Raw genomic sequence first — 27,370 nt, forward strand, 5'->3', positions numbered from 1 at the left:
TGAATTTTGAACTATGAATTTTAAGGAGTTTAAGCACTAGTGACGTAATTTTATCATTTTTATTTAACTTGCAAACGAAAGGGCAAAACCAAAATTTAAACATATAAACGAACGATAAACAAACACTAAATGAACATTAAACGAACACATTCATGAATACTTAATGAACATATAAATGAATATATTCACGAACATTAAAACGAATATGTTCGCGAACAATAAATAAACGAATATGAACACATTCAAAAAAAAATAAACACGAATACAATATTAAAAACTTAAACGAACACGAACCAAACATGAACATCTTCAAAAAATAAGCAAACGAACACAAACATAACATTATTTGTTCAATCTTAGTTTATTTAAACCCCGGTCCTTTTATGTTACACGGAGAGAATGTTTTTTAGGTACTAAATGAAAATAAATTCTTAAATTTAAGGACTAAAATCTAATTTTTTTCACTATTCTCTTAATTGCAATAGAGCCGGAGGTGCATATTATATTTCTAATATTTTTATTGCGATGGCCATATAATTTTTGGGTAAACTATATGAATAACCACCCCGCTATGGAGTTGGTGCCAATATGACGATCATTTTCAAAATTGAGTTAATATGACCACCTAACTATTCAATTGGTTCCAATATAATCCCATGCCATTAACATGTAATGGGAATGCTTACGTAACAAAATTGATATAATTACATATTTGATCATCAATACTTGTACGTTCAATTAATTTGATCCTAATTTTAATTTTATTTAATAAATTAATTATCAAATCAATAGATGACACGTGTCAACGTATGACGAGTAGATACCTATACTGTTATAGCACTTTTGTTACAAAATGGAAGTACTTTAGGTGAACCTTTATATGCTAGCTGGTTTAGGCTTAGATCAGTATCCAATTCACCAATCATTGGTTATTTGACCAAAGTTTATCATATTTGATCTCTATTGTTGTTGTTTTTGTGTAGATGTGCCTTAATGTATTTGACAAAGCCGCTGACCTTGATGTTTTGGACCATCCCGTTCTAAACCTCATATATTACCAATTAAATTTATCAACAACAAGTTGATCTAGTGGAATGAGACACTAGGTCCCTTAAGCAAGATCAAGGGTTCGAATCCTAACGTTTGCTAATGGGTGGGAGGGTCGCCCTTGCCTATACAGTACCCAATATAGATTAATCAGTCAATAGATTAGATATCAGTGATTAATTCAAAAAAAAAATTGACAAATAGTTAAGTGACCATATTGACTCAATTTTGAAAATGATATCATATCGACACCAACCCCATAGTTGTATGGTCTTCGTATAGTTTACACTTTTTTTTTATATGTTTAGTTGTTTATATTTATCTTATATGATCTTTACATTGTAATTTTAATATCCTATTTGTTCAAGATTTTTCTTATACCATTGACAATGCACAGACATCGCTACTTGATTCTGAATCTCTAGAGAGAACAATATTTCTTTTTACCACTGAAATATGAAGTCTAAAGTTAAGTGGAGCAATCAACAATGGATTTATTCAATGACAAACGGATCAGTAAGTATGATTGGATTCATATGATTCTTCTTCAACAAAAAGAATTTAAAGGACAGTAATTTAATGCTTTCCAACATACTTTTCCACACCAATTCATTCTCAAGATCAACGGCCAATACTCCAAGCTCTATTTTTAACTTTTGTATAGAGCACTTGAAAAGTACAAAAGAAAGCACCAGGATTGAAAAAAGGAACATGAAATGGTCCAACAACTTGAACCAATTTAATCAGAAATTCTACCTTACATGATTGATGAATATTTATATGCATTTATATAAAACCAAATTGTTTTATGTCTAGCCTTAGAGTACAAGAAATTATGCACCTTTTGAAGGATCAAGAGCAGCAATCCTTCCTGCTTGTTGGACTTCCGCGGAAACAACAACGATTGCTCTTCATTGGTAATCCAAGAATGGAACTGTATCTGAATCTACTCATTGAACACCCAGCAATTCATCAGACCATTGACTGGCGTTCACCAGTTGAGGTTTCCGCGGCGATCGATCTGCAATTGAAATAGAAAACCGTACTCATCATGGAATCAATGAGCATCACGAACGAATACATTACCACCAACAAAGGCCCCTCCCAGATCCTAGAAGACCCATCTCCATAACTCAATGTCTTTACCCTATGATCAAACAACCCAGTCACAAATGCCAAGCCAATTGTAGATCCAAGAAATATCGACATACCAACCCGAGCCTGCCCCTTGACTAGAACAAAGGCCCGAACCAATGCCTGTATTCCCGAAACTTCCTCTAACACACAGACTACAATCCCAACATTGCAGACAACGACAGCAATTGCGAAAACGATGGAGAATACCAGCCCCATCATTACCATCGCAAAGACAATTATATCAGGCGAAAACCCAATAGCAGAAAGCACATTACACGCCGCAACAAGAAAAACGAAGAAAGTTGTTACACAACCAACAATTACCACACACATCCACAAATAGGTAGAAACAAGGCGCCTCCAAAGCTTCCTAATTATCATGAAAAACTTCGAAACGACAGGCGATTCCTTCAAATAAGTACAATCCACACAATAAACCACTGCAGCCTTCGACAACAAGGCAAATGGAAGCAACAAAGGGAAGCAAATTACTGAGGAAACAGCGGTCTCAGCAAAATGTTGACACGACTGTTTGATAAAAGGTCTCAATGGAACTCCACTGGTTTCAGCAGCTAACATAAGCCTAACTGTTAGACTTTTCACAACGGATTGACCAACTATCAAACTAGAAGACATAAGCACTGCAGATAAAGGACAAATTAACAAAGCTAAAACGATCATAAAACCAGAACAGTTGTACCGTAAGATCCTAACGGCTTCTCTTAAGATCTCCAAAGCATTCATGGAATGGGATCGGTCGTTAGGATCAGTAGCATCATGTGATGATTCTAGCTCAAAATTTTCACCATGGGTTTCCTTTAATCCTTCCTTTTCTAAATGATCAGATCTCATTCGTGGAGAAGTAACGCTAGAGATCTCCATTCTAGCCAATACCCAGAAACTATCAATCCATCCGGGAAGCTAAACAAAAATAGGAAATGATTGAAAACAAAAGGTGTAAATCAGACCTGTTAGAGCTAAGACCCACCTCTGTAACTTCGGATAAAGTTCCAGAAAACCACAGTGATCACACTCAAAAAGCGAAGGGGTTATTATATGGCTAAGGAGTAACGAAATTGGGTGCCATTTTCACATTGACGCCGACGATCGTCGGTGTAAAGCAGCTTATAATGGGCGTTTCTTATTTTTCTAGATTAAGAGAGATTAGTCGACAGGATTTGGAAGGTTACAGCAGGCCTCCAGCCATGGAGGGGCCTCATCTTTTGCAAGCGGCAAGAGGCCCAAGACTGGCATTATATTAGTATTTTTATTTAGAGTAAATTACACATTTAGTACCTAAACGATCACATTTAGTCTGTTTTAGTACCTAAATTTGTATGTTTTTCAAAATCATACCTATACTTTTACTTTTGTTTCATTTTAGTATCCCGACATTAAAAACTTTACTTTTTGTTTCATTTTAGCATCCCGTTCAAAATTTAACGCAATGTTTTGAAAAGAACAAAAGTTAAAATACTAAAACGGACTAAAACTGATAGTTTATGTACTAAACGTGTTAAGTTTTAAATGATGGATACTAAAATGAAATAAAAACTAAATATTAAGTATGATTTTGAAAATTTTGAAAGTTTAGATAGTAAAACAGATAAAAAATAATATTTTAGGTACTAAATGATTAATTTGTCCTTTATTTTATTTATAAAAGGCAATAATCTTGTACTAGAGTGTTTCCCATTCCGACCCTCGGCTAAATTAGCCGTGCAGCCCTAAAAAATTAAATATTAAAATAACATTTATTTTCAATTAATTATCGAAAGAATATATCTTAAATTATTTTTTAAAATAAAAGAATATAGTAATTTAATAAAAATAGTCTCATGAAGTTCAATGTTCGAAATAAAATCCATACATTCAAATTTATAATACATTGATGAATTAAAATTTAAATATCATGATATCAATATGTGACTAATCAAAGGGATAGTTGGATACTAAATGTATAAATTAACTTAAATTAAAATTAATTAAAATATATAATATATGATCACTTTTGTTTTTATTTAATTAAAATGTATTCGTCACGAGTTAAAAAAAATTAGCTTACCCTTATTCCCATATGTAATGGGGTAAGGGGAGATAGGATAGTAGGTTGCCCCCAACGTCAGGTTGAGAGCAGCTTCCGTAAGATACCTCCGAATTATGAAATGCCCTCCGTGAGACTCGATCCCACAACCCCAAGGTTAAGAACCTTGTGCTCTACCAACTGAGGTAGGATAGTAGTCGCCACGAGTTAAACGTCGTTAAATATTTGGTATAATCACATATTTGGTCTATGTTACTTATATATTCTTTCAATTCAGTCATATTTTTAATAAATTAAAATAAATTTAATACTCCAATCGAATGATTCCTTGTGCCACCGGTACCATGTATCACCATTCAGTTGGATGACTAACTTTGTTTTAATTTAATATTATTTTAAATAAATAAATAATATAATTTTAAAAAATAACTAAATATTTTAAAATATTTTCATAATATTGGTAAATAAAATTTTTAGGATAGCTTAATATAAATTTTATAAATACATAAAAGTAATTATTTGGATTTTTCATAATATTTTATAAATTAGTTGTCTAACATTTTTAGGTCGCCCGTTAGAGAACAATTATCCTCCATTGATGTGCTTTTTAAGCTTTGTTTATTTCCTTACCTCATCCTATCGATTAACGTTAGGGTGTTCAAACGGTTAATTTGATCATTGTCAGATTTGAATTATCATTAACTGAATTTTTTTTTCTTTAACCATTAATCAAATTAAACTTTTTTTTGAAAATATTAATTGAACCGAACAAAGTTCAATTATTTATGTCGATTAACTAAATTAGTCGATTTTTTTATAATTTTTTAATTAGATAAATTTGATTATAATAGAAATATTTTTTTGGGTTAAAATTTAATTAGGTATAAATAACTTAACGAATTTAGTGCGTTTAAAAAAGAGTTAATTATCTCATTCATACATAAATTATATCCGATTCTCAGTTTTATACATAAAGTTTAAAAAATCTCGATTAACTACATAATATTTTCTGCCGTTAACAGGTTCACCCATTTCCGTCACGGGAAGTTATGTGGAACCCTATAACCATAACATGTGGCACATTAAAAAAGCATGTTTTTTAATTTTTTAGGTAAATTATACTATTCATCACTCATATCTTCTCACTCTTATTTTAGTCACTAAAATTTAAATTTTTTAATTTAATTATTAAACTATAGAATTGCTCTTATTTTAATAACTCAAATTTATTTTATTAATATTTTATTAATAACTAAAATTTATTTTGTTAATATTTTATTAATAACTCATATTTATTTTATTAATATTTTAATAACTCAAAGTTTAAATTACTTTTTATTTCAATGTATTTGCTTTAATATGTAACTAGTGTTTGAAAATTTTTCCCAAATGGGTTGCAGACTCTTCTTCTTTGCAAAACTCCCCTTAAACCCTAACCCTAAATTCCCAAATCCATGTTCCTTCTCCACCTCTTACATAACTCAAGATTACGTATATCACCCTACATGGCAATTGGCATCCCCTTACAGGTAAAAGAAAATCAATTCTTCCACACTCTTGATCACCATTGATTCATCAATTGTGGTCTCAACATCATCCCCGATTGCTTACCTTACTAGAATCGAACATTCAAATTTTCACTCAAAAAACCCACAATTCAACACCTTTTCCCACAAAAATTTCGATAAATTTTACAGTATTGATTAAATTCGTTTATATATAATGATGATTTTGATAAAATACTTTTATTTTTTTTAAATAGAGTAAAATTATCTGAATTTTTTGAGAAAATATTGTTGAATTAAACTAATCAGGAGCCATTTTTTAGTGGATTGATCACACTTGTTCATCTCATTTTTTACCATCATTATGTCTTCGAAAATAAACCAGAATTTTGAGTTTTGTATTCTATATATTTTACATGATTCACATGTAGATTAGTGTATAAAATATAAATTCGAGGTCCGACACTTGTATTTATTTGTATTTTTATCGAAGTTGTGATTAATTTAGTGATCATAAACTATCTGTCGAGTTAATCGATCGATGAATCGGCCAAGAGTGGGTGAATTAGTAATAAAAATTTCGGTGGAAACTTTTGCATAAAATTGAAAATATTTGCACAGTGATTTAGAGTGGTTGGACTTTATCAACCAAAGTCTACGTCCACTACCTTAGCTATCCACACTAAGGATTTTTCACAAATTCACTAATTTGTCTTTCTTTTGAGAACAAAGAGTAACATTACAACTCCCTCAAAAATTATACCCCAAATTCTTGAGAACACTCTCTTCGAAAGAGAAGAATACAAATTTCGCAAACTTACAGAAAAACCTCTCAAGGCAAGATGTTTGCACAATTTTAGAATAAAGAAAAAACACTCAATAATGAATACAATTGAGTACAAATGATATTCTTGAAAGCAAAATGAATATTGAATGGAAATAGGCTTGAAAATGCTCAAACGATAAGTTCAAGGTTTTCTCTTTGATTTCTTGTTTCTTGTTATTGATCAATGGCTCCTCAGCTTGTTTAAATACACATTGGATCACTTCTGAACGTTGGGGATCATTGGTGAAGTCAATAGAGCTGTTATGGTGTAATTATCATTTAAAAAATCTGTTGGGAGCGTAGGTGTATCGGTACTATTGAACTATGTTTTGATATAACAATTTAAGGCAAAATGGTTTTTGGACTTGAATTGAATTTACAAAATGTTTTTGGACTTAATTGAATTTATTCAAAGTTTTAAAATGTTTCAAAAATAATTCAAAGTCCATTAAATTCGGATTTGAGCCAAAAATGCTAAAGGGTGTCAAAGTGCATCCATGCACCCCTGCAGTGCATCCATGCACCCCTGCAGTACATCCATGCATCCCTGCAGTGCATCCATGCACCTGCACTAGTGCATCGATGCACCATGCAGTGCATCCATACACTCAAACATCGAATGCAATCAGTGCATCGATGCATCGTTCTGTGCATCGATGCATCAAGGTTATGCATCGATGCATCCTGTTGTGCATCCATGTACGAAGGCTGCAACGACTAGTTTATTTGAATTTAATGAAGGAGTATCGATGTACCATTATAGTACACCGATGCACCATGTTATGGGCAACCTTTTTGAGTAGAAAAATCATCCTCAAACAGCTCTAAAACATCCCCAACGGCTATATACAACATCAAACACATTCCAAGATATAAATACAAGCTAAGTACACTTGAAGAAGTGAGAGAACAACTATCCAAGCAATCAAACACAAGAGAAGAGTTTTTCATTCTTATTTTATCTTTCTCTTGTAAATATTTTGTTCTTGTGAGCTCAATCTTGTAAACACATACCTTAGATAGATTTTCTTGTTTACTTATTTTATCCTTTTGTAAAGGGGAAAGGTTCTAGCTTATCCCGTGTAAAAGCTAGGGAAAAGTTCTAGTTTAGCCCGTAAAAACTAGTGAGTTGTAAGGTTATCTCTTTGTCCTCAAAAGAAAGAACAAATTAGTGAATTTGTTGGAAAATCCTTGGTGAGGAGCTAAGGTAGTGGACGTAGACTTTGGTTTAGAAAGTCGAACCACTCTAAATCGCTGTGCAATTTTCTATCTTTCAATATCCTTACTCCCTAAACTCAAAAACCGTTCCGACCCCTCTTTACAAACCGTTCCGGTTGTCAAATCGAACTTCCGAAAATCCCAACAATTGGCATCAGAGCCTAACTCGTTAATAAGGTTTAACCACCTTGAGACGATCCTCGAAGAAGCTCTACCAATTTCCGACGCAACCGGTGCTTATTATCTTGAAGAATATTCTATTATGGATTCACAACCGGTCAACAAGCCACCCTTCTTAAATGGAGAAAATTATGCACATTGGAAGAATAAGATGATGTATTTTATTCAATCCTAAAATCTATGATCTTGGAACTCAATCATGGACGGTTACTTCTCTCCACCCGGCAAGTACAACGATTGGAGTAGAGAAGAGCATAAAAATTTCCAGCTTAACTCTAAGGCTATACATATTCTATTATGTTCTTTAGGCCCAAATGAATATGGAAGAATCTCATCTTGTTCCAGTGCCAAAGAGATTTGGGATAAGCTCTAAGTCACTCATGAAGGAACCGACGAAGTGAGGGAATCAAAGAAAAGTCTTCTCAACCATAGCTACGAGAACTTCAAGATGAAACCCGATGAAGACATCAAAGCTATGGCGGATAGATTTTATGTGATTGTCAACGGTCTCAATGGATATGGAGAAGTAATCCCTAATGAGAAGCTTGTGAGGAAGATTATTTACTCTTTTCCAAAGGAGTGGCAATCGAAGAAGACGGCCATTATCGAAGCAAGAAACTTAAAGTCTCTCACTCTCGACGAGCTAATTGGTTCCCTTCTCACTCATGAGATGACGGTGAAGGAAAATGAAGAAAGGGAAGAGAAGAAAAATAACAAGAAGAATGAGGTATGCATTGCCTTCAAATCCACCAATGAAAGCTATCAAGATTCAAGTGATGAGGTGGATGAAGACGATGATGAACAAGAAGAAGAGATGGTCAAGCTCTTGAAGGAACTCAAGAGATTTATGATTTCCAGGGAAGTGAAACATGAATCAACCAAGAAGAAGAGTCCCCCGATATGCTTCAGTTGTCAAAGAAAGGGCCATGTCAAGTATGAATGTCCTCTTCTAAAGAAAAAGGGGAAGAAGGCATCTGTTGCATCATGGAGCGATGAAGATAATTCCAATGATGAAGATGAAGTAGTCAACCTATGCCTCATGGCCACTCAAGAAGAATTCGAGATATCTTCTAACTCAACTGAATTTAATTCATTTACTTTTGATGAGTTACAAGATGCTTATAATAGGTTGTATTTGGGATTTGAGACCATGAATTCCAAATATACGAAATTAATTTCAAAACTCAAAATTAAAAATAAATCGATTTTGAAAGCTAGAGTTGATTTTGAAAATCAAAATGAAATTTTGAAAATGATTTAGAGCTTTCAAAAATCAAAATAAATGATTTAGAAAAGACAAATTTTGAGTTAGGAGTTAAGCTTAAAAGCTTAACAAAAGAAAAAGAATTAATTTCTAAAAACAACCTATTATGTTTAGAAATGACAAAATGCTCACATTGTCATTTTCATGGTCATAAGGAACATACTTGTCCTTTGAATAAAGGAAAACGTTTTAAAATTAGACAAGTATGGGTTCCGAAAGGAACAAGAGGCATTGAAATTAACGTTGAAGGATCCAAAGTAATTTGGATACCAAAATCGAAATAAATGTCTCTTGTAGGTGTGTGAGAGCAATGGTGATGAAAGTGATGATATTCAAGACGCTCTAGCCACACATGAAAAAGGAATGCGTAACCTCTAAGCTTTTTTGGTTATTTGGTTGCTTATTTGATTTTAAGCATGCATGAGTTGTGATATTAAATGATTATGTTTTGTTTTAATCTCATGTATGTTGAAAACAATGGGTATGATGAACAATTTTAAAGTTTTAATATTTTTTCAAAATTTTTAGTTCATCATAATAAAATTTTGGTCAAAATTTGTTTTAATGCAAATGATATCTCTCTAATAATTGATATCAATTTTTTTTAAAAAACTTTGATTTTACAAATTTTAAATTTTTGACCTAAATTTGAATGTTTATGCATGTGGTTTAAATGAAAATGATATCTCTCTAACAATTGATATCAAAATTTTCAAAATGCATAACATTTTTGGAAAACTTTATGCATATGCACTTAATTTTAACAAATGGTATTGATATCAAATTTCAACAATTGGTATTGCATAAAGTATTTTAGTCTTTGATATATTGAATTTCATGTGCTACTAACATATTTGTTATTCTTTGTAGAAATTCAATTTCTTTTTAAGTGTCAAGTTCTTAAAGCTAAATTTTGATTGGAATGCATTTATTGAGGGGGAGCTTTGATTTTTCAAATGATTTTTAAATGTCAAATTTACCACTTACTCTCCAAAGTTATTTTGAACTTCAAAGATTGAATTATTTTTGATATAACAAAAAGGGGGGAGAAGTTTGGTTTTAAAAATTCAATTTCTAAATGAAAAAGGGGGAGCTTAACATTTTCCAACAACTGTTAACAATTGATATCTTTTTCATTAAATAATTTATTAAGGGGGAGTTTTGCCAAAAAAAATTTTTAAATGTTTTGTTATATCAAAAAGGGGGAGATTGTTGAACTATGTTTTGATATAACAATTTAAGGCAAAATGGTTTTTGGACTTGAATTGAATTTACAAAATGTTTTTGGACTTAATTGAATTTATTCAAAGTTTTAAAAGGTTTCAAAAATAATTCAAAGTCCATTAAATTCTGATTTGAGCCAAAATGCTAAAGGGTGTCAAAGTGCATCCATGCACCCCTGCAGTGCATCCATGCATCCATGCAATGCATCCCTGCACTTGCACTAGTGCATCGATGCACCATGCAGTGCATCCATGCACTCAAACACCGAATGCAATCAGTGCATCGATGCATCAAGGTTGTGCATCGATGCATCAAGGCTGTGCATCGATGCATCCTGCTGTGCATCCATGCACGAAGGCTGCAACGGCTAGTAACGACTAGTTTATTTGAATTTAATGAAGGGGTATCGATGCACCATGATAGTGCACCGATGCACCATGTTATGAGCAGCCTTTTTTAGTAGAAAAATCATCCCCAAACGGCTCCAAAACATCCCCAACGGCTATATACAACATCAAACACATTCTAAGCTATAAATACAAGCTAAGGACACTTGAAGAAGTGAGAGAACAACTATCTAAGCAATCAAACACAAGAGAAGAGTTTTTCATTCTTATTTCATCTTTCTCTTATAAATATTTTATTCTTGTGAGCTCAATCTTGTAAACACCTACCTTAGAGAGGTTTTCTTGTTTACTTATTTTATCCTTTTATAAAGGGGAAAGGTTCTAGCTTATCCCGTGTAAAAGCTAGGGAAAGGTTCTAGTTTAGCCCGAAAAAACTAGGGAGTTGTAAGGTTATCTCTTTGTCCTCAAAAGAAAGAACAAATTAGTGAATTTGTTGGAAAATCCTTGGTGAGGAGCAAAGGTAGTGGACGTAGACTTTGGTTTAGAAAGTCGAACCACTCTAAATCGCTATGCAATTTTCTATCTTTCAATCTCCTTACTCCCTAAACTCAAAAACCGTTCCGACCCATCTTTACAAACCGTTCCAGTTTTCGAATCGAGCTTCCGAAAATCCCAAAAGGTACACTCTCTAGGTGTATCGGTACACTCAGTGTAAAATTCAAATATTTCGACCGTTGGTTGACTTAATGCATCGATACATCCCAGGTGTATCAGTACATCTGCTGTGTATCGGTACACAAAATGCATTCGATGTTTTTCAGAGCCAGGAGTGTATCAATGCATCTGTTGTGTATCGGTACACAAAATGCATTCGATGTTGGGTGTGTATCGGTACATCCCTTTGTAAAAATAATTTTTGGCCCGATTAAGGTTAGAAATACTTTGTAAAAATTGTTTCAAAAATATTTTAAGTCTAAAACACAATTTTACACTTAAGTAAGGTTTAAAATTGACGTTTGAAAATTTGGAGTAATATTTTTTTATATTCGAATAATTAAATCGAATATATGATTTAAAATTGAATAAAATCTTAAAATTCAATAATACTTAATTTATTATATCGAAACATCAAAATATTTTCAACAATCTCTCACTTTTTGATATAACAAAACATTTAAGTAATTTTAAGATTTTCTTTGAAAATCATTTTTGAAATCAATTTTGATACTCCTCCTTACTTTATTCTCCCCTTTTTGTTAAATCAAAAAGTCTCTATAAAACGTTTTTAAACAAGTTTTTAAGAAAATTTTAAATCTTACTTAACTGTAAAATTGTGTTTTAGTCTTAAAATATTTTTGAAGCAATTTTTACAAAGTATTTCGAACCACAATCGGGCCAAAAATTATTTTTACAAATGGATGTACCGATACACTCTTGTATGTATCGATACACACCCAACATCGAATGCATTTTGTGTACCGATACACAGTGTCTCAGTGTAAAATTCAAATATTTTAACCGTTGGTTGACTTAGTGTATCGGTACATCCCATGTGTATCGGTACACTAATTACATTCAATGTTTTTCGGAGCCAGAGTGTATCGATGCATCTGTTGTGTATCGGTACACAAAATGCATTCGATGTTGGGGGTGTCTTAGTGTAAAATTCAAATATTTCGACCGTTGGCAGACTTAGTGTATTGGTATATCCCAGGTGTATCGGTACATCCCAGGTGTATCGGTACATCCCAGGTGTATCGGTACACTAATTACATTCGATGTTTTTCAGAGCTAGAGTGTATCGATGCATCTGTTGTGTATCAGTACACAAAATACATTCGATGTTGGGTGTGTATCGATACATACAAGAGTGTATTGATACATCCCTTTGTAAAATTAATTTTTGACCCGATTGTGGTTTGAAATACTTTGTAAAAATTGCTTCAAAAATATTTTATGACTAAAACATAATTTTACACTTAAGTAAGGTTTAAAATTGACATTTGAAAACTTGACATTTGAAAACTTGGAGTAACATTTCGATATTCGAATAATTTAATCGAATATTAATTTTGAAATCAAATATAAAATCTTAAAATTCAATAGGACTTTATTTGTTATATCGAAACATCAAAATGTTTTCAACAATCTCCCCTTTTTGATATAACAAAACTTTTAAGTAATTTTAAGATTTTCTTTGAAATTATTTTTGAAATCAATTTTGAAAATTACTCTCCCTTACTTTATTGCGGGCAATCCAAGAAGAAGCACAAGGCACACGTGGCTACTTGGAGTGATGATAAATCATCAAATGAAGAGGAACAATAAGTAGTGAACCTGCGCTTGATGGCCACCGGGAAAATTCTCAGGTAACCTCTAACTCATTTGATTTCGAAGATTATTCTTTTGATGAGTTAGTAGAGGAATACACTGGGTTGACTTCGGACTATGAGAAATTATTTTTGAAAAACAAAAATGATTTTTCAAAACTGAAAAACGAAAATGATCGCATATCCAAGACCAACATTGATCTTGAGAGTAAGATTAAACATTTGTAAATCAAACTAGATGAGTTTGAAGTCATATATAACCTTTGGGGACTCATTTTCTGCAAAATAAAACTGCCGAGAACAGGGTGTATCGGTACACTCCCAAGGTGTATCAATACCCCTTCATAAAATTCAAATTTTATGACCGTTGGGCTGAAATTACTGTAGCAGTGTATCGTTACACTGTAGAAGTATCAATACACATTTTACATTCGATGTTTTTGAGCATCAGTACTGCTCATTACTGTTCATACAATATCGTTACTGTTCACACAATATATGCACTATTCATACAGTACATTACTATTCATAAAAATATTTTTGTGCTCAATTCTAAATTAAATGGACTTTGAATTATTTTTGAAAACTTTGAATAAATTCAATTCAAGTCCAAAAACATTTTGCCATAAATTGTTATATCAAAATATAGTTCAACAATCTCCCCCTTTTTGATATAACAAAACATTTGAAAAATTGTTTTTGACAAAACTCCCCCTTAATAAAATGTTTAATGAGAAAGACATCAATTGTTACCAATTGTTTGAAAAATATATGAAAATGTTAAACTCCCCTTTTTCATTAAGAAATTGATTTTTTTTTCAAACCAGACTTCTCCCTGTTTTTGTTATATCAAAAATAATTCAATCTTTTGAAGTTCTAAAATAATATTGGAGATTAAGTGATAAATTTGACATTTAAAATTTATTTGAAAAATAAAAGCTATCCCTCAATAAATGTATTCCAAACAAAATTAAGCTTTTCGAGTTTGGCACTTAAACAAAGTTGAATTTCAACATAAAAGAGCAAATATGTTAATAGCTCATGAAATTCAATATATCAAAGTCTAAAATACTTTATGCAATATTAATTGTTGAAATTAAGTACATATGCATAAAGATCTTCAAGAATGTTATGCATTTGAAAAAGTTTGATGTCAATTGTTAGAGAGATATCATTTTCATTTAAACCACATGCATACACATCTAAATTTAGGTCAAAAATTTAAAATTTATAAAATCAAAGTATTTGAAAAGTTAATATCAATTGTTAGAGATATATCATTTGCATTTAAAACTAATTTTGACCAAAATTTATTATGATGAACAAAAATTACGAAAAATTATTAAAATTTTAAAATGTTTATCATACCATTTTTTTCAATTTTTTTCTTACACTTTATCTTCAACTACACCTATTTCGAATTAATTTGTGAATAGTGAAGATGCCCTGCACTCCTGTCGTCCTGAATTTTTAATTCAAAATATTCTTTTGAATAGTGAAGATGGCATGCTTTCAATACCTTTTTAGATTCACTGTAGCTCAGGGCGGAGCTTAGTGAGAGTCCAAAGGGGCTCGACCCTTGTTAAAATTTGTATATTCGATATAATTTTGGTCTAATAGTATTTTGATTCATGTAAAAATAAATATTTAAATTAAAAAATATAAGAATTTATTAAATATTTAATTAAGTAATGAACAAACTAAAAAAAGGATAATCTCGTATTCTCAAAAATTTTGGTTTAATAACAATTTAGGTGTTATCTTGTAAATTTTGAGTTTTTTTTGTTTTTTTATAAATCTATGGTGAATACAAAATAATATTTGTATAAAGATTCTTAACTATTTGACAATGAACGTTCATACCCCTACATGTGCAGTGTTCAAACTCGAGACCTCAAGGATAATAACAATCTCTTAATCACTAAGGCCGTTTGATTCGTGCTGAATTTTGAGTTTAAATACCTAATAAGTCTTTACATTTTCCTTAAATATTATAATATTTAGTTCTAGCTCTGTTCCTGTTGTAGCTTTTGATATATTTTGGAAAATAAAAATAACAATGTTATATTTTGATAAAAAATATGCAATATTAATTTAATTTAGCTCATACACTATACTCAAATTTTAAATTTTAAGAGATAACAATAATTTTTTTAACTCTTACATTTAAAAGCCTTTTAAATAATGCATTAATTTAGTAATTTGTAAATAATTATTTTTTTTCATGGTAAACAATAAAACAAATAGAATTCATTTATGAATAATGCGCAATTGCAGCTTCAAGTTGTCATATCCTTTACGGCATTACCTCTTCTGGGTCAAAATCTCCGATCTTTATCGTCTCCCCCTTCAGCCATGACAACGGTAGCACCTCCGGCGGCGGCGGTCCATATAGATCTCTGGCCCATCCTCTCCGAATCTAAACGCATAATCAATGCCCATTCCCGCCACTTCCTCGCTCTCTCCGTCCTCTTCCTCCTCCCTCTCTCCTTCTCCTTCTCCGCCTACCCTTTCATCAATCAACTCTTTTCCCAATCCTCTCCACCCTCCATCGAAACCCATTTCAGTTTCCTCTACAACCCTTTGCAAAACCCCCCTATCTTTCCCATTAAATACTTTTTCACTCTCCTTTACATCCTCTTCGTCTTCATCTTCTCTCTCTTCGCCACCGGCTCCATCACTTACAGCGTTTTCCACGGCTTTTACGGCCGGCCCGTAAAGCTTGTATCTGCTATCAAATCAGCTTTCACTTCCTTCTTCCCTTTGCTTTCAACTTGCCTTGTGATGGAGCTTATCCTCTCTGGGATCCTTGTAATTCTCGGTTTAATCTTTTTGGGATTACTCAAATTAACCCAAGTTTTAGGCTTCCAAGTTAATTACGCTTCACCTTATTTCCTTTCCCTCTGTTTAGTTTTCCTTATTACTTTCATGCTTATTGTGTTCTATTTACAAATTAAGTGGTCATTTGCTCAAGTTGTTGTTGTAGTTGAATCAAGCTGGGGACTTGAACCATTAAAACGAAGTAAAAATCTAGTTAGAGGACTGAAAAGAGTTTCTTTTTCTATGCTTCTGTTTTTTGGGCTCTTCAGTGGGATTTTAATGTGGGTCTCAGCTGCAGGATGGGATAATGCGGCTGCTGTTAAATGGAAAAATTCGGCATTTATTCTACACATTGTGCTCACTTCTGCTTTGTTCATGTCGATTATGCTTTCTTATTTGGCTGCAACTACAGTTTTTTACATGTATTCAAAGGCTATACATGGAGAGCTTGCTTGGGAAATTGCTGAAGAGTTTGCAAGAGAGTATGTAAGCTTACCTTTTGATGATGAGAAAGTTCCTCATGTTGTATCTGTTGTTTATGGTTGATGACAATAGGAGCTCCTTTACTTGTTTAGTGTTTGTTTACTAGTATATTTGAAAAGAAAGTTGTGTGAAATAATGTTCAAAAAAGCCTTGACTTATGTAATCATAAAATGTTAATTGTTTTTTTAATTTGTTGATATGTTGCTTGAATTGGATATGAGAGCAATGGTATATGATTTGTGTAAGAAATATGTTGAAAATCTGTGAATTGATTCATTTGAGGGTTTTGGCTGTGTGAACAATGGAATCATGCTTGAAAAGCTTGCAAGTATCTAGGACTTTGGAAGCAATCCACCACTGAAGCTTCTAAGTTTGAGAATGCTCCAACTGAGATAAGCTTTCAACATTACAGTCCTGATCATTTATCTTCAAATCTTGAAGTTGAAATATTTAGTAGATTTCAGAGTGAAAGGGGAGGGCTTTGAAGTTCGAAGTTCGAGGTATGGAAGATTGTGTGCATGAATGTAATACCCACTCTGCTTTCTGAAGATAGCAACCCTCTGCAAGTCTGCTTAACCAATCTTCATATTTGTGCTTACTTTGGTTTCTTTATCAAAGCCTAACTTATGGTTTTAGTGCAGAAAATTGGGTTTAGGGTGAGATTGGTTCCAATGACAGTAGCAATGAAATCGAGTATTGTAAGAGTGTAAGAGCAAGACAGATATTTAAAAAAAAAATTAAACGAATCGAATTGAATCAAGCTTTCGATTTAAAAAAACTAATTGAACTTAACAGATACCTCAATTATGAGACACCTTTGAACTTTGGTTGCAATACTCTTCGTAGGCTCTGTGAGGGCACAATTTCCCTCTCTACTGTGTTTACAATGGTCAGTTCGTTCTTCGTTCTCTTCTCGACTTCTGGCTTTTCACTCTCACTCTTTCGCTTCTCGGATGACCACCCTTTTCATGCCATTATTCAGATCATGCACCAATCTCAGTTCACTAGCACAACTCCACGGCCACCTTTTCGTCACTGGGCTTCTCCATGACCCACTCCCTTCCACCAAGCTCATTGAATCCTATTCCCAAATGGGTTCTTTTCAATCTTCCAAACTCGTTTTGAAATCCTTCCCCAACCCTGATTCTTTCAACTGGGGTGTTCTAATAAAATGCTCTGTTTGGAGCAACTTATTTCAAGAAGCCATTTTTCTCTACCTCACTGTGATAAAAAATGACCAAGTCCATAGCAGTTACTTCATATTTCCTTCGGTTCTCAGGGCTTGTTCTGGTTTTGGTGATATGGTTATTGGTGAAACGGTTCATGGGACCATTATAAAAAATGGGTTTGGAAAAGATTATGTTATTCAGTCTTCACTTCTTTCGTTGTACAGCGAAATGGGATGTTTAAGCATTGCCAAGAAAATGTTTGATGAAATGACTGAGAGACTTGGTTTCCTGGAGTTCGATTATTTTGAGTTACGTGGAGAATGGGAAGGCTAATGAAGGATTGTATATGCTCCGTTTAATGGTTTTGGAAGGTATTAGACCGGACTCCGTAACAATGCTTAGCGTAGCTGAGGCTTGTGGTGACTTGGGGTTCTTAAAATTAGCAAGGTCTATCCATTGTTATATAGTGAGGAGGAAGATTGAAAGTGATGGATCATTGGCCAGTTCTCTTGTTCCAATGTATAGCAAATGTGGTGACTTGGGTAGTGCAGAGAGAATCTTTGTAAATGTAACGAAACGTAGTACTTCACTGTGGACAGCGATTATTTGCAGTTATCATAGGAATGATAGGTTTGTAGAAGCGTTACAATCCTTTGTTTCTATGTTAGACTCTCGCGTCGAACCCAATTCGGTGACCATGATGAGTGTTTTAGGCTCTTTTGCAGGGTTAGGATGGCTTAGAGAAGGGAAGTTGGTTCATTGTTACATAATTAGGAGAGAAATGGATCTTGACTATGATGTTTTGGGGTCAGTTTTCATAGAACTATATATGAAATGTGGAGAGTTAAACTATTGCGAAAACGTTCTTTGCATCGTCGGAGGAGGAAGTAGTGTGGCATGGAAATCATCTCGATTTGTATTGAGAAAGGGTTGATAGGAGAGGCATTGACACACTTTGTGCAAATGCAGACTAGGGGGTTAATGCCTGATTCATTTAGCCTTGCAAGTTCTCTCTCAGCTTGTGCTGATGGAGGTTTGTTGCTATTTGGAGATCAGATACATGGTCATATCATCAAAAGAGGCCTTTCGCATGAGTTTGTCTAGAATTCGCTAATTGATACGTACTTGAAATGTGGTTTAACAGAACTAGCATACATGATATTTGATGAGATCAAAGAGAAGAGTGCTGTAATGTGGAATCCCATGATTTGTGGATTCCATCAAAATGGAAATTCTGTGGAGGCAATTAGCCTCTTCGATCAAATGTACTTGAACGGTCTTGAGATGAATGATGAGACCTTCTTAAGTGTGCTTCAAGCATGCTCCAATCTGGGTTACCTGGAGGAGGGGAAATGGCTTCACCACAAGCTGCTTACCTACGGTGAAAGGACGGATCTCTATATCGGTACAGCTTTAACAGATATGTATGCCAAGTGCGGAGATCTTCTAACAGCACAAAGGGTTTTCAATAGCTTACAGAATCATCAAATCGATGCCATTGAAACTAATAACTTTAGATCATATACGGACCATATATGCAAAAGGTTAAAACCCCAACCAAAATACTCGAACAAAAATAGATACGAACAAATCTGATTTCATCGAAAAACGAATCACAAAATGAAATTAAGTTATTGAAAGACCAACATGAACTACAAACCAGAGTTGAGCATCGTGATTAACTATCCACGAACGCAAAATTGCGCATCAAAATTTAATCCGAAGGTCCATAACAGAGAAGAACAACAAGATTTCAAATAAACGCAATCTTGATCAATCGTGGGGCCGTCAAATTCAACCATGAGAAAACATAAATAAAAGAATAACCAAATGAGGGAGAAAAAAATGAAAAACGTAGTACAAAGATATAGATAAACGTCCAGAAAAGTAGGGATAAACGTGTCACAAAGACAAAATTATTCTTATTAAAAAACTAAAAACTAATAAAGAAAAAAAATTGGCAGTTGGTAACGTATCAAAATCGATACCGCCGTCTATTAAATAAAGTAAAAAAATTATTTTGATCTATAAAAAATCACAAAAAAAGAAAAAGAAAGGGAGAGCGGCTAGATAGTCATCAAATATCTTATTATCGTAAATGTTGTATATAATACTACTTACATTATACTATATAAAATTTATATTATAAAAAGGATAAACATCACAAATGATCATTAATGTTTGAGTAAATTTTCGTTTTCCCTACTAAAGTTTTGAAAATAACAAATCGATCACTAATGTTATCAATTTATAACAAAATAATCACTAACGTTATCAATTTATAACAAAATGATCGCCAACATTATCGATTTATAACAAAATGATGATTTCACTATCATCCTGTTAAATTGTTGAGGTGAAAATGTTAAAAAGGTTAATTTTTAATTTTACCCTTGAACTACTACTAAAACATCAAATATGTCATTGAACAATGATTTTATATTTAATTTATCTCATAAACTTTTTAATTTTTCTTGGGTCCCGAAAATTACACAAAGAAAAGCATCAGAAAACTTGATAAATTTTATACTAACTTCGTGTGATTGTGCATATAATTTGTACAAAAATGATAATGGACTGACCTCTTTAATTGCTTGTCGGCAGATCGTACAGAAATGGTAGAAGAGGGAAGATCCAGGACTCCTCATGAAAGAAATGGTTGCTGGATAGGAATGGCAACGGGTCGGGTTCGGAGCTGGTTTTGTTCGTCCCGTCTCTAAACTCGAAATTAATCCCCGTTCTTGACCCCGACCCGAGCTCCGACAGATTTTTTATCGGGACGTCCCATCGAGAATTTTTTTTGTCCCGTCCCCGAACCCGACCCGAAATATTATATCCAAACCCGAATCTGAACCCGAATCCGAAAATATTTTATATATAATTAATATAAAATATATAAAATATAATATATATATATAATCGGGGAGGGTCGGGGCGGGGATACCTTACCCCGAACCTGAACCAGACCCGAAAAAATCCCCGATACTCGACCCGACCCGACCAGATATTATTCAACCCGACCCGACCCGAACTTGACCGGAATTCGAATTTTCCCATCGGATTCAGGTCATGTTACCATCCCTATTGCTGGATTAGATATCATTCTAAACTTAAATATAATTTTATTTTATTTAATTTTTATTCGAAAATTTAATTAAAAATCCAACTCAAGTTGGTTTAACATAATTTTTAATTTAAAAATATATGATATTAATTAAATAATACTTTAAATACTTATTTAGTGCTTATTTGTGATTGAAACACGTAACTTGTTGGCATGAATATATCAAAGACTGAGGTCAATCAAAGGGAAAAAACAAATGTGTGGCAAATTGAGGTACTCAACTACACAAAGAAACAGTACGTGTTGCCGACACAACGAAGAAGTTAAGAGGGTGGTCCACACTCCTTAAATATCCAAATCATATAATCTATCTATATATTGATATCATCCTCATCAACTCTCAAGCAAGAAATCGGCACATATCATCCTACAGGCTACACGCTATGGAGAAAGACCACAAACCAAGCAACTCCGACCTCTCCTCCAGCGCTAAGACGGAGGCCGACGCACCGAAATCCACGATCAACAACGAAACCGACAAGTTCAACAAGGGCAAGGTTGCCGGTGCCGCTGCTGATCTATTGGACGCTGCACAAGACTACGGGAAGCTGGATAAGAACACGGGTGTCGGCCAATACGTCGACAAGGCAGAGACTTACCTGCACCAGTACCAGACTTCCGATCAATCGGCCCCGCCCGCCAAGCCGGAGTCGCATGACGGAGAAAAGGGAAAAGAGTCTGCTGGAAGCGCCGCATGTGGCGTTGGAGGTGCGGATTACACGAAGATGGCTCAAGGTTTCTTCGGCAAATAAAATCATGTAGACAAGTTATTAGGCTTCTATGAACTTTATTTTAATGTTTGTTTCTGTCTCTATGTTGGATGTCCCATGTAATCCGTGTAATATGCAGTATTAATAAATTATCTATGTTATATTAAAGATCATCTTAAATGGTTTAAGTTGTATTTTAGGATATGTACCAATTGTGTAGGATTGAATTTTTATTGTTCCAATCTAATCCAAAAAGTTATATCACATGCTCCCAATTCGTAATAAGAATAATGATGTAAACCCATATTTTTTTTCAAAAATATTAGTCTTTAGTTTGTTTTAATTATAAATAAATAAATAAAAGATTTTTTTATTAAGCTAAAGGTGATTTTGTTATAAATACTCTCAATCAATTGAAAATGAACGTTTAATCACTCTACTGTAGTCGTTGGTGCACGAGGTGCACGAACTCGTGATCTTTAGGAACAAAAATGATTTATTTAACTACGGAGGTAAGTTGGTTTGGGGAATAAATAAAAGATTGTTTTAAATTTTAGGTATGGTTTTGAAATGATTGAAAATTTAGGTATTATAATATAATAAAATTAATAGTTTAGGTACTGAACTTGTAATTTATCCAATTACGAGTTTAAATACTTAAACTATCAATTTTAGTTTGGTTTAGTACTTAAATTTTCAAATTTTTTTCAAAATTATACTTATAGTTTAATTTTTGTTTCATTTTAATATCATCGTATTAAAAGTTTAACGTTTTTAATACCTAAACTTTCAGTTTACCCTAAAAATAATCTCTAAAGTTAAGTGATCAAATTAAAAAAATAAAAATTTAGTGATCGAAACAGAAGTAAGGTAAAAGTTGCGTGCTAAATCTGTAGTTCATCCGGAAAAAATTAGAAAAAAACCAGTGTTTCAGCTGGAGTGAAGGGGAGTGCGAAGCGACGGCGTTTTGGTGGACATGGTTGCTAGTTCTGGTTTTTATTTAAACAGTTGGAGTAAGGTCAAAGAAATCGTTGGATCTCCTCGGGTTCATCCAGCTTTTAAGGTAATTTTTTCCCTCTAAAATTTATGATTCCAATTTTAGCTTTTGTTTTCCAGACTCCAATCTCTCTCTTTTCACAGTCACTGAGATTTAGTATAATTATTGCATGATTATGCCGATTCCGAAAGTAAAAGAATAAGGGATTCAAATATATTTGAATTTTGAACAATTGTCTTCAGTATTCTAAAATCGTGTTCTTTTTTATTTATTAATTTTCAGGTTTGTTAGATTTCTGGTCTAGGTAGTTAAGACTCGAGTTAATTGCTGTGGTAATTATTGTTATTATTATTTCTTATTGTTGTTTCAAGATGTGGAATTTTTCTTGTAATACCATCGGAAGCATTGGGTTTAAGAGTTCGAAAGAGACTGGTCTAGCTTGTTCTGAGTGTTCAGACGATGAGGTGTGTTCAAATGGTAGTGGTGATGAAGGATTAGAGTGTCCAATTTGTTGGGAATCTTTCAACATCGTTGAGAATGTGCCTTACGTCTTATGGTGTGGTCACACTCTCTGTCAAAATTGTGTGATGGGTCTCCGGCCTGCTCTTTTGAAACTCAACACTCGGAAAATCAAGATCCCCGTGTTCATTTCTTGTCCATGGTGCCACTCGCTATCTCTGCGACTGGTTTATAAGGGGAACCTCAAGCTCCCTCGCAAGAATTTCTTCATTTTGTGGATGATCGAGAGCTTAAATGGGGACAGGTATGGCATTGCCAGGAGAAGTCTGTCTGGGTACGATCAACGTCTTGGCTTTCCGAGATGTAATCTAATGCTGGGAAATCAAGCTAATCATGGTGTTGTAAGGTCAGGGTCATCTGCGAACCGTTCTGAACAAATGAGATCTCAAGATAACGGCGGCAGAAATATTGCAGCGAGGCATCATTTCTCACTTCATAAATCATTGGATTTCTTCATTCACTTTACATCCAAGTTCCCATTTGTCATCGTTCTCCTTCTGGTCGTCTTCTTTGCAATACCTGGGAGTGCTGTTATCCTATTACTCTATTTGCTGGTGACGGTTTTCTTTGCCATCCCGTCTTTCGTGGTAATGTACTTTGCATTTCCTACGTTGGAAAGGCTGGTAAGAGAAATCACCTCATGAGATGTGGACATGTTGCTTTCTCACTTCAGGTTCTATGAGATATATGGTTCCAAGTGAACACGTCTATTGGTGTACTCTGGCATCATCCTTCTTTCGATGCTCATTCCACAGGTTTTACTTGAAATTTAGTAGCTCCATTGCTGGTAATGTGGCTCTTTTAGTATCCTGAAGCTTTCAGATTAATGTATTGTTTTCATTATGGACTGTGACCTCAAAAGCTTGTTTTGGCAATTGTGGTTATGCCCTTAATTAGATGTCAGTGAAATGGCACCTACCTGTTGTACAAGCTTGAGTTCTTGAAAGAATATAATTTGCAATTAATTGTGGTGGTTACTTCGGTTTCCTTATTGTTTACTATCATAATTTTTTATGCGTTTTGATATAAAATTTTCCACTTGATATTGTTGCAGACGATTCAAAGGTCAGATAAATGGTTTTACCTGTTGCTTAATCTTTTAAACCTTGAAAATTACTTTTACTTATTGCAGCTTTTGTCATTGCGGCCATGGCTTTACTGCCTAGTATATGTTAACATTTTTTTAGGGTAAACTACATAAACTACCACCGAACTTTAGGCGTTGTATCGTTTATACCACTGAACTTTTAATTTTGTCAATTATAGCACTGAACTTTGATTTTCGTTTCAATTATACCATTGAACCGTTAAATCCTTAACGGCATGGTGACGTGGCTGACGATTGCCGACATAGCTAACGGCTACTGACATAGACACCTCATCAAAACAATGTCGTTTTGATCCAGCTGTCAACGATTTAACAGCCCAGTGGTATAATTGAAATAAAAATCAAAGTTCAGTGGTATAAACGATACAACGCCTAACGTTCAGTGGTATCTGGTGTAGTTTACCCTTTTTTTTAACTATATCAGAATGCGCAAATGGCCTTGTTTTTGCTTAACTTGGTCTCATCTCTACTACTTGATTTTGATGCATTATTGAAATAATGCTTGATGTACTAACCTTAAATGTTACGCTAGTCATCATTTTATTCTTGTTCATCATATAGGAGATCTTTTTCATCTACCAAAAAGAAAAGTTCAACATAGGAACGTTGTGGTTCTAATGCAGTATGGAGGTTTGCAATATTGCTTATCTTGTGGTGATAGTTTAATGTTATAATATGCACAAACTAAAGCCTTGATAAGATGTAGTTAACTAAGGTTTCAAACTCTCAGCATGCTTTTGTTATCCCTAAATATTTTTCAGTTCCAAGTAGTAGTTTATCATCAATCTTTAGGAGTATTCAAATTCCTTCAAGATCAAATTTATGTAAAACAATTTCTGCAATTTATCGTCATAACATATCATTAGCATTTTAAAATTTTATTTTGTTTTAACAGAGTATTGTCCAAGACATGGGCTAGGATTTTCATATATGATCATACCAAACATCAGTTGTCAGAAATATTAGTAAAGCTATACAAGGTTCTTGAAGAATCTTCTTGATTGAGACAAGTGCTAAATGATTCAGGTTATGATGTCTCTACTTGTGATTGGCATCCTTTAGTTAGTCAAAGCACTGTGTAAATGATCTTCACATATGTAATTTTAAACTCATGACACTACATTATTAGTTAAATTCAACAGCAGAAGCATGTCACTGGAAGTTCTCCTGTTGTTCTAATTATATTCGCTTTTTCCTTTGCTTTAAGCTCATCATTTCTTTGCCTTGCCTTTGCCTCTGCTCTTGCTCCATCTGCAACTTGTTTGATGTAGTCCATTTCATTTCTAAATTTTTTTAAGGCTTTTGCTCTCTTTTTCTCCGACTCACTCTTCTGCTCGAAAAAATAAGCTGTTAGTTTCTAAGAATTATTTCGAATTTAGAGAAGGAAAACAAGTCTAACCTCTGCATTTTCCAACTTGCTTCTGGCTTTCTTCTTTTTCTTTTCCTCCCAGGCCACTATATTTTCATCTAACTTCGCATACCTGTAACTTACTGTAAGTAAAGAAGATGGTATGTACTAATATTTTCTATTTGCTTGATAAATTGAAAGATGAACTTTTTTTTTTCTGTTGGCTTTTCATTTGTTATTTCAATGTAGTTAGGTTTCTTTCTGGCTTAAATATATTGGCCTCAATGTATTATTACCGTTTTTTGATCTTAGCCATATCAGCCTTCTCCCAAGCATCAGCTTTTGCCTGATCTGACCCTGCATATGCTGCACTTTGTCTTTCAGCTTCTGTCACTTGAGTTCCTTTTTTCACAACATGATGATCTGACTTTGGCGCTGCCCTTTTGGGTTTTGGTGCTGCACTATCTGGTTGACTGTAAAGTGTATCAGGTTTCGAGGAAGTTCCGGGTTGTGTGCGGCTAGAGCTGCCCATTTGATCGGAAAAACTAAGAGGTTTTTTAAATGATGACACACGTCTACGTTCCTTTTCATATGCAGCATTGATTTCTGGCACTTTGCTGTCTGCTCTTTCTGGAATTTTCTTTGAACCTTGACCTGTTAATTTCTGTTGGTTAAGCAGCGTCAAGCAGATTTCGTATTAATTAATTACCTGAATATCTGAATTCTGTCTTACGTCTCTAACCTTTACCTAAAAATTGTTTGGATAGGGTGCTGAGTTTTGAGGTTGAAGACGTTGCATCTCCCTTTCTGCTCTTGTCCTTGATCAAAGAGGATTCAAGATGTGTGCTGGTATTTTTCTGGCCACGAATGCTCTGTTCTTCAATCGAGTTAACAACATATGCAGCTGCTGCAACTCCAACTACTCGCTCTGTTCTATAGTTTGAATCATGAATCCAACTCGTCATATTGAAACCCGTTCTGTGTTCTCTTCTCTGCAAAATCCGAAATTAAGGTATGTTATCACAGCTTCAACTTTATGTCTTTTTCCTACCTTCAAAATAAATAAATAAATGAGAGAAAGAAATCCGTCTTTCTCTCGGAAATGGTGATGTAGGAGGAATGTAATTTTGAAGTTCATGTTTCATATATTCTACTTAATTCATTATCTGGGATTGAACACAAAATTTCATCTTAATTTGAATTAAAAAGAACACAAAAATCAAAAGGAAGGGTCAGAATTCAGAAAAGCACAGATGCATGTAATTTGTTATATGTTATGTTGGGTGAGATATTTACATATCTGTGTAGGTAATGTGCTTGGTGGCTACTGAAATTGCAGTTTTGCTGGCAAATTCTTCATTAATTGTTTCAGATGATTCCTTTGAAAGAAATACAGAAATGTGAAGGTATTTAAGCAATGAGCTGTTTTGTAAAAATGGTAGGGCAAAGGAAGAATTCACGGCAATGAGAGGAGCATGTAATGCAATGCAAGCAAGCATTGCTTAATTTGCATGCAAAAGGGGGGGGGGGTTTGGATATTCTTAAACTAAACCAATCTTCAGTCTACAACAAGATACGTATTCTGTCTCTTAACACTTATTTATTTCATTTCCCAAAAGTTGAAGAATCTTGTTTTTGCACCATCAGTTAGCTTTTCCCTTTTTTGTTCATTTCATTTTACCAGAGGCAAATTCAGTCATTGATTCACCACAAACCAATGTTGTTCACCCCGAAAAAAGGGTTCCATTATGTTAGGGATGTGCGCGGGACCCGAAATCGATGGATTCCAACTCGACCCGATCAGGTTGGACTTTTTTTAAAAAAAAATCGGGTTATGATCAAGTTGGGTTGGGCTTTTTTTAAAGATTATGTTCGGGTTGGATTTGGGTTTAGGGTTAAAAATACTCAAAGTCGAAAAAAATAAATTTATCTTATATGTTTAGGGATAACTGCAATAAAACTTCTCTATA

The 27,370-nt window shown here is 33.7% G+C and overlaps 6 protein-coding genes across 6 annotated transcripts; 4 read left to right on the forward strand and 2 right to left on the reverse strand.

Annotated features, from left to right (window-relative positions):
* Nucleotides 1-1,699: 1,699 nt before the first annotated feature.
* Nucleotides 1,700-3,394, reverse strand: LOC120210705. Its single transcript, XM_039209403.1, has one exon. The coding sequence runs from the start codon at nucleotides 3,064-3,066 to the stop codon at nucleotides 2,020-2,022; it is 1,047 nt and encodes a 348-aa protein (XP_039065334.1). The 5' UTR covers nucleotides 3,067-3,394; the 3' UTR covers nucleotides 1,700-2,019.
* An 11,984-nt stretch (nucleotides 3,395-15,378) lies between these two features.
* On the forward strand, nucleotides 15,379-16,558 carry LOC120210762. The gene has a single exon (XM_039209449.1). It carries the CDS (start codon nucleotides 15,379-15,381, stop codon nucleotides 16,486-16,488), a length of 1,110 nt encoding a protein of 369 aa, XP_039065380.1. The 3' UTR covers nucleotides 16,489-16,558.
* A 1,394-nt stretch (nucleotides 16,559-17,952) lies between these two features.
* Nucleotides 17,953-20,244, forward strand: LOC120210763 (putative pentatricopeptide repeat-containing protein At1g69350, mitochondrial). The gene is made up of 4 exons (XM_039209450.1): nucleotides 17,953-18,510; nucleotides 18,564-18,627; nucleotides 18,739-19,138; nucleotides 20,199-20,244. Exons 1-4 carry the CDS (start codon nucleotides 17,953-17,955, stop codon nucleotides 20,242-20,244), a joined length of 1,068 nt encoding a protein of 355 aa, XP_039065381.1.
* An 828-nt stretch (nucleotides 20,245-21,072) lies between these two features.
* Nucleotides 21,073-21,601, forward strand: LOC120210707 (nodulin-related protein 1-like). Its single transcript, XM_039209405.1, has one exon. It carries the CDS (start codon nucleotides 21,102-21,104, stop codon nucleotides 21,468-21,470), a length of 369 nt encoding a protein of 122 aa, XP_039065336.1. The 5' UTR covers nucleotides 21,073-21,101; the 3' UTR covers nucleotides 21,471-21,601.
* An 864-nt stretch (nucleotides 21,602-22,465) lies between these two features.
* Nucleotides 22,466-23,921, forward strand: LOC120210706. Its single transcript, XM_039209404.1, has 2 exons — nucleotides 22,466-22,491; nucleotides 22,708-23,921. The coding sequence occupies exon 2, from the start codon at nucleotides 22,797-22,799 to the stop codon at nucleotides 23,586-23,588; it is 792 nt and encodes a 263-aa protein (XP_039065335.1). The 5' UTR covers nucleotides 22,466-22,491; nucleotides 22,708-22,796; the 3' UTR covers nucleotides 23,589-23,921.
* A 1,173-nt stretch (nucleotides 23,922-25,094) lies between these two features.
* On the reverse strand, nucleotides 25,095-26,899 carry LOC120210764. The gene is made up of 5 exons (XM_039209451.1): nucleotides 26,729-26,899; nucleotides 26,149-26,392; nucleotides 25,697-26,054; nucleotides 25,452-25,533; nucleotides 25,095-25,382 (listed from the first exon to the last, which is right to left on the reverse strand). Exons 1-5 carry the CDS (start codon nucleotides 26,897-26,899, stop codon nucleotides 25,188-25,190), a joined length of 1,050 nt encoding a protein of 349 aa, XP_039065382.1. The 3' UTR covers nucleotides 25,095-25,187.
* Nucleotides 26,900-27,370: the final 471 nt, after the last annotated feature.

Source organism: Hibiscus syriacus, unplaced genomic scaffold (genome assembly GCF_006381635.1).
Source record: "Hibiscus syriacus cultivar Baekdansim isolate YM2019G1 unplaced genomic scaffold, ASM638163v2 tig00109926_pilon, whole genome shotgun sequence".
NCBI lineage: Eukaryota > Viridiplantae > Streptophyta > Magnoliopsida > Malvales > Malvaceae > Hibiscus > Hibiscus syriacus.

Excerpts from the sequence above, each read along its gene's own strand:
- LOC120210764 (XM_039209451.1), bottom strand. The coding sequence starts at position 26,899 with ATGCTTGCTTGCATTGCATTACATGCTCCTCTCATTGCCGTGAATTCT. Across the intron at positions 26,055-26,148 it reads CCTATCCAAACAATTTTTAG|GTCAAGGTTCAAAGAAAATT; the intron begins GTAAAGGTTAGA and ends AGAAATTAACAG. Across the intron at positions 25,383-25,451 it reads GCAAGTTGGAAAATGCAGAG|AAGAGTGAGTCGGAGAAAAA; the intron begins GTTAGACTTGTT and ends TTTTTCGAGCAG.
- LOC120210705 (XM_039209403.1), bottom strand. The coding sequence starts at position 3,066 with ATGGAGATCTCTAGCGTTACTTCTCCACGAATGAGATCTGATCATTTA.
- LOC120210706 (XM_039209404.1), top strand. The coding sequence starts at position 22,797 with ATGTGGAATTTTTCTTGTAATACCATCGGAAGCATTGGGTTTAAGAGT.
- LOC120210763 (XM_039209450.1), top strand. The coding sequence starts at position 17,953 with ATGGTTTTGGAAGGTATTAGACCGGACTCCGTAACAATGCTTAGCGTA. Across the intron at positions 18,628-18,738 it reads CTCAGCTTGTGCTGATGGAG|AACTAGCATACATGATATTT; the intron begins GTTTGTTGCTAT and ends GTGGTTTAACAG. Across the intron at positions 19,139-20,198 it reads ACGGACCATATATGCAAAAG|ATCGTACAGAAATGGTAGAA; the intron begins GTTAAAACCCCA and ends GCTTGTCGGCAG.
- LOC120210707 (XM_039209405.1), top strand. The coding sequence starts at position 21,102 with ATGGAGAAAGACCACAAACCAAGCAACTCCGACCTCTCCTCCAGCGCT.
- LOC120210762 (XM_039209449.1), top strand. The coding sequence starts at position 15,379 with ATGAATAATGCGCAATTGCAGCTTCAAGTTGTCATATCCTTTACGGCA.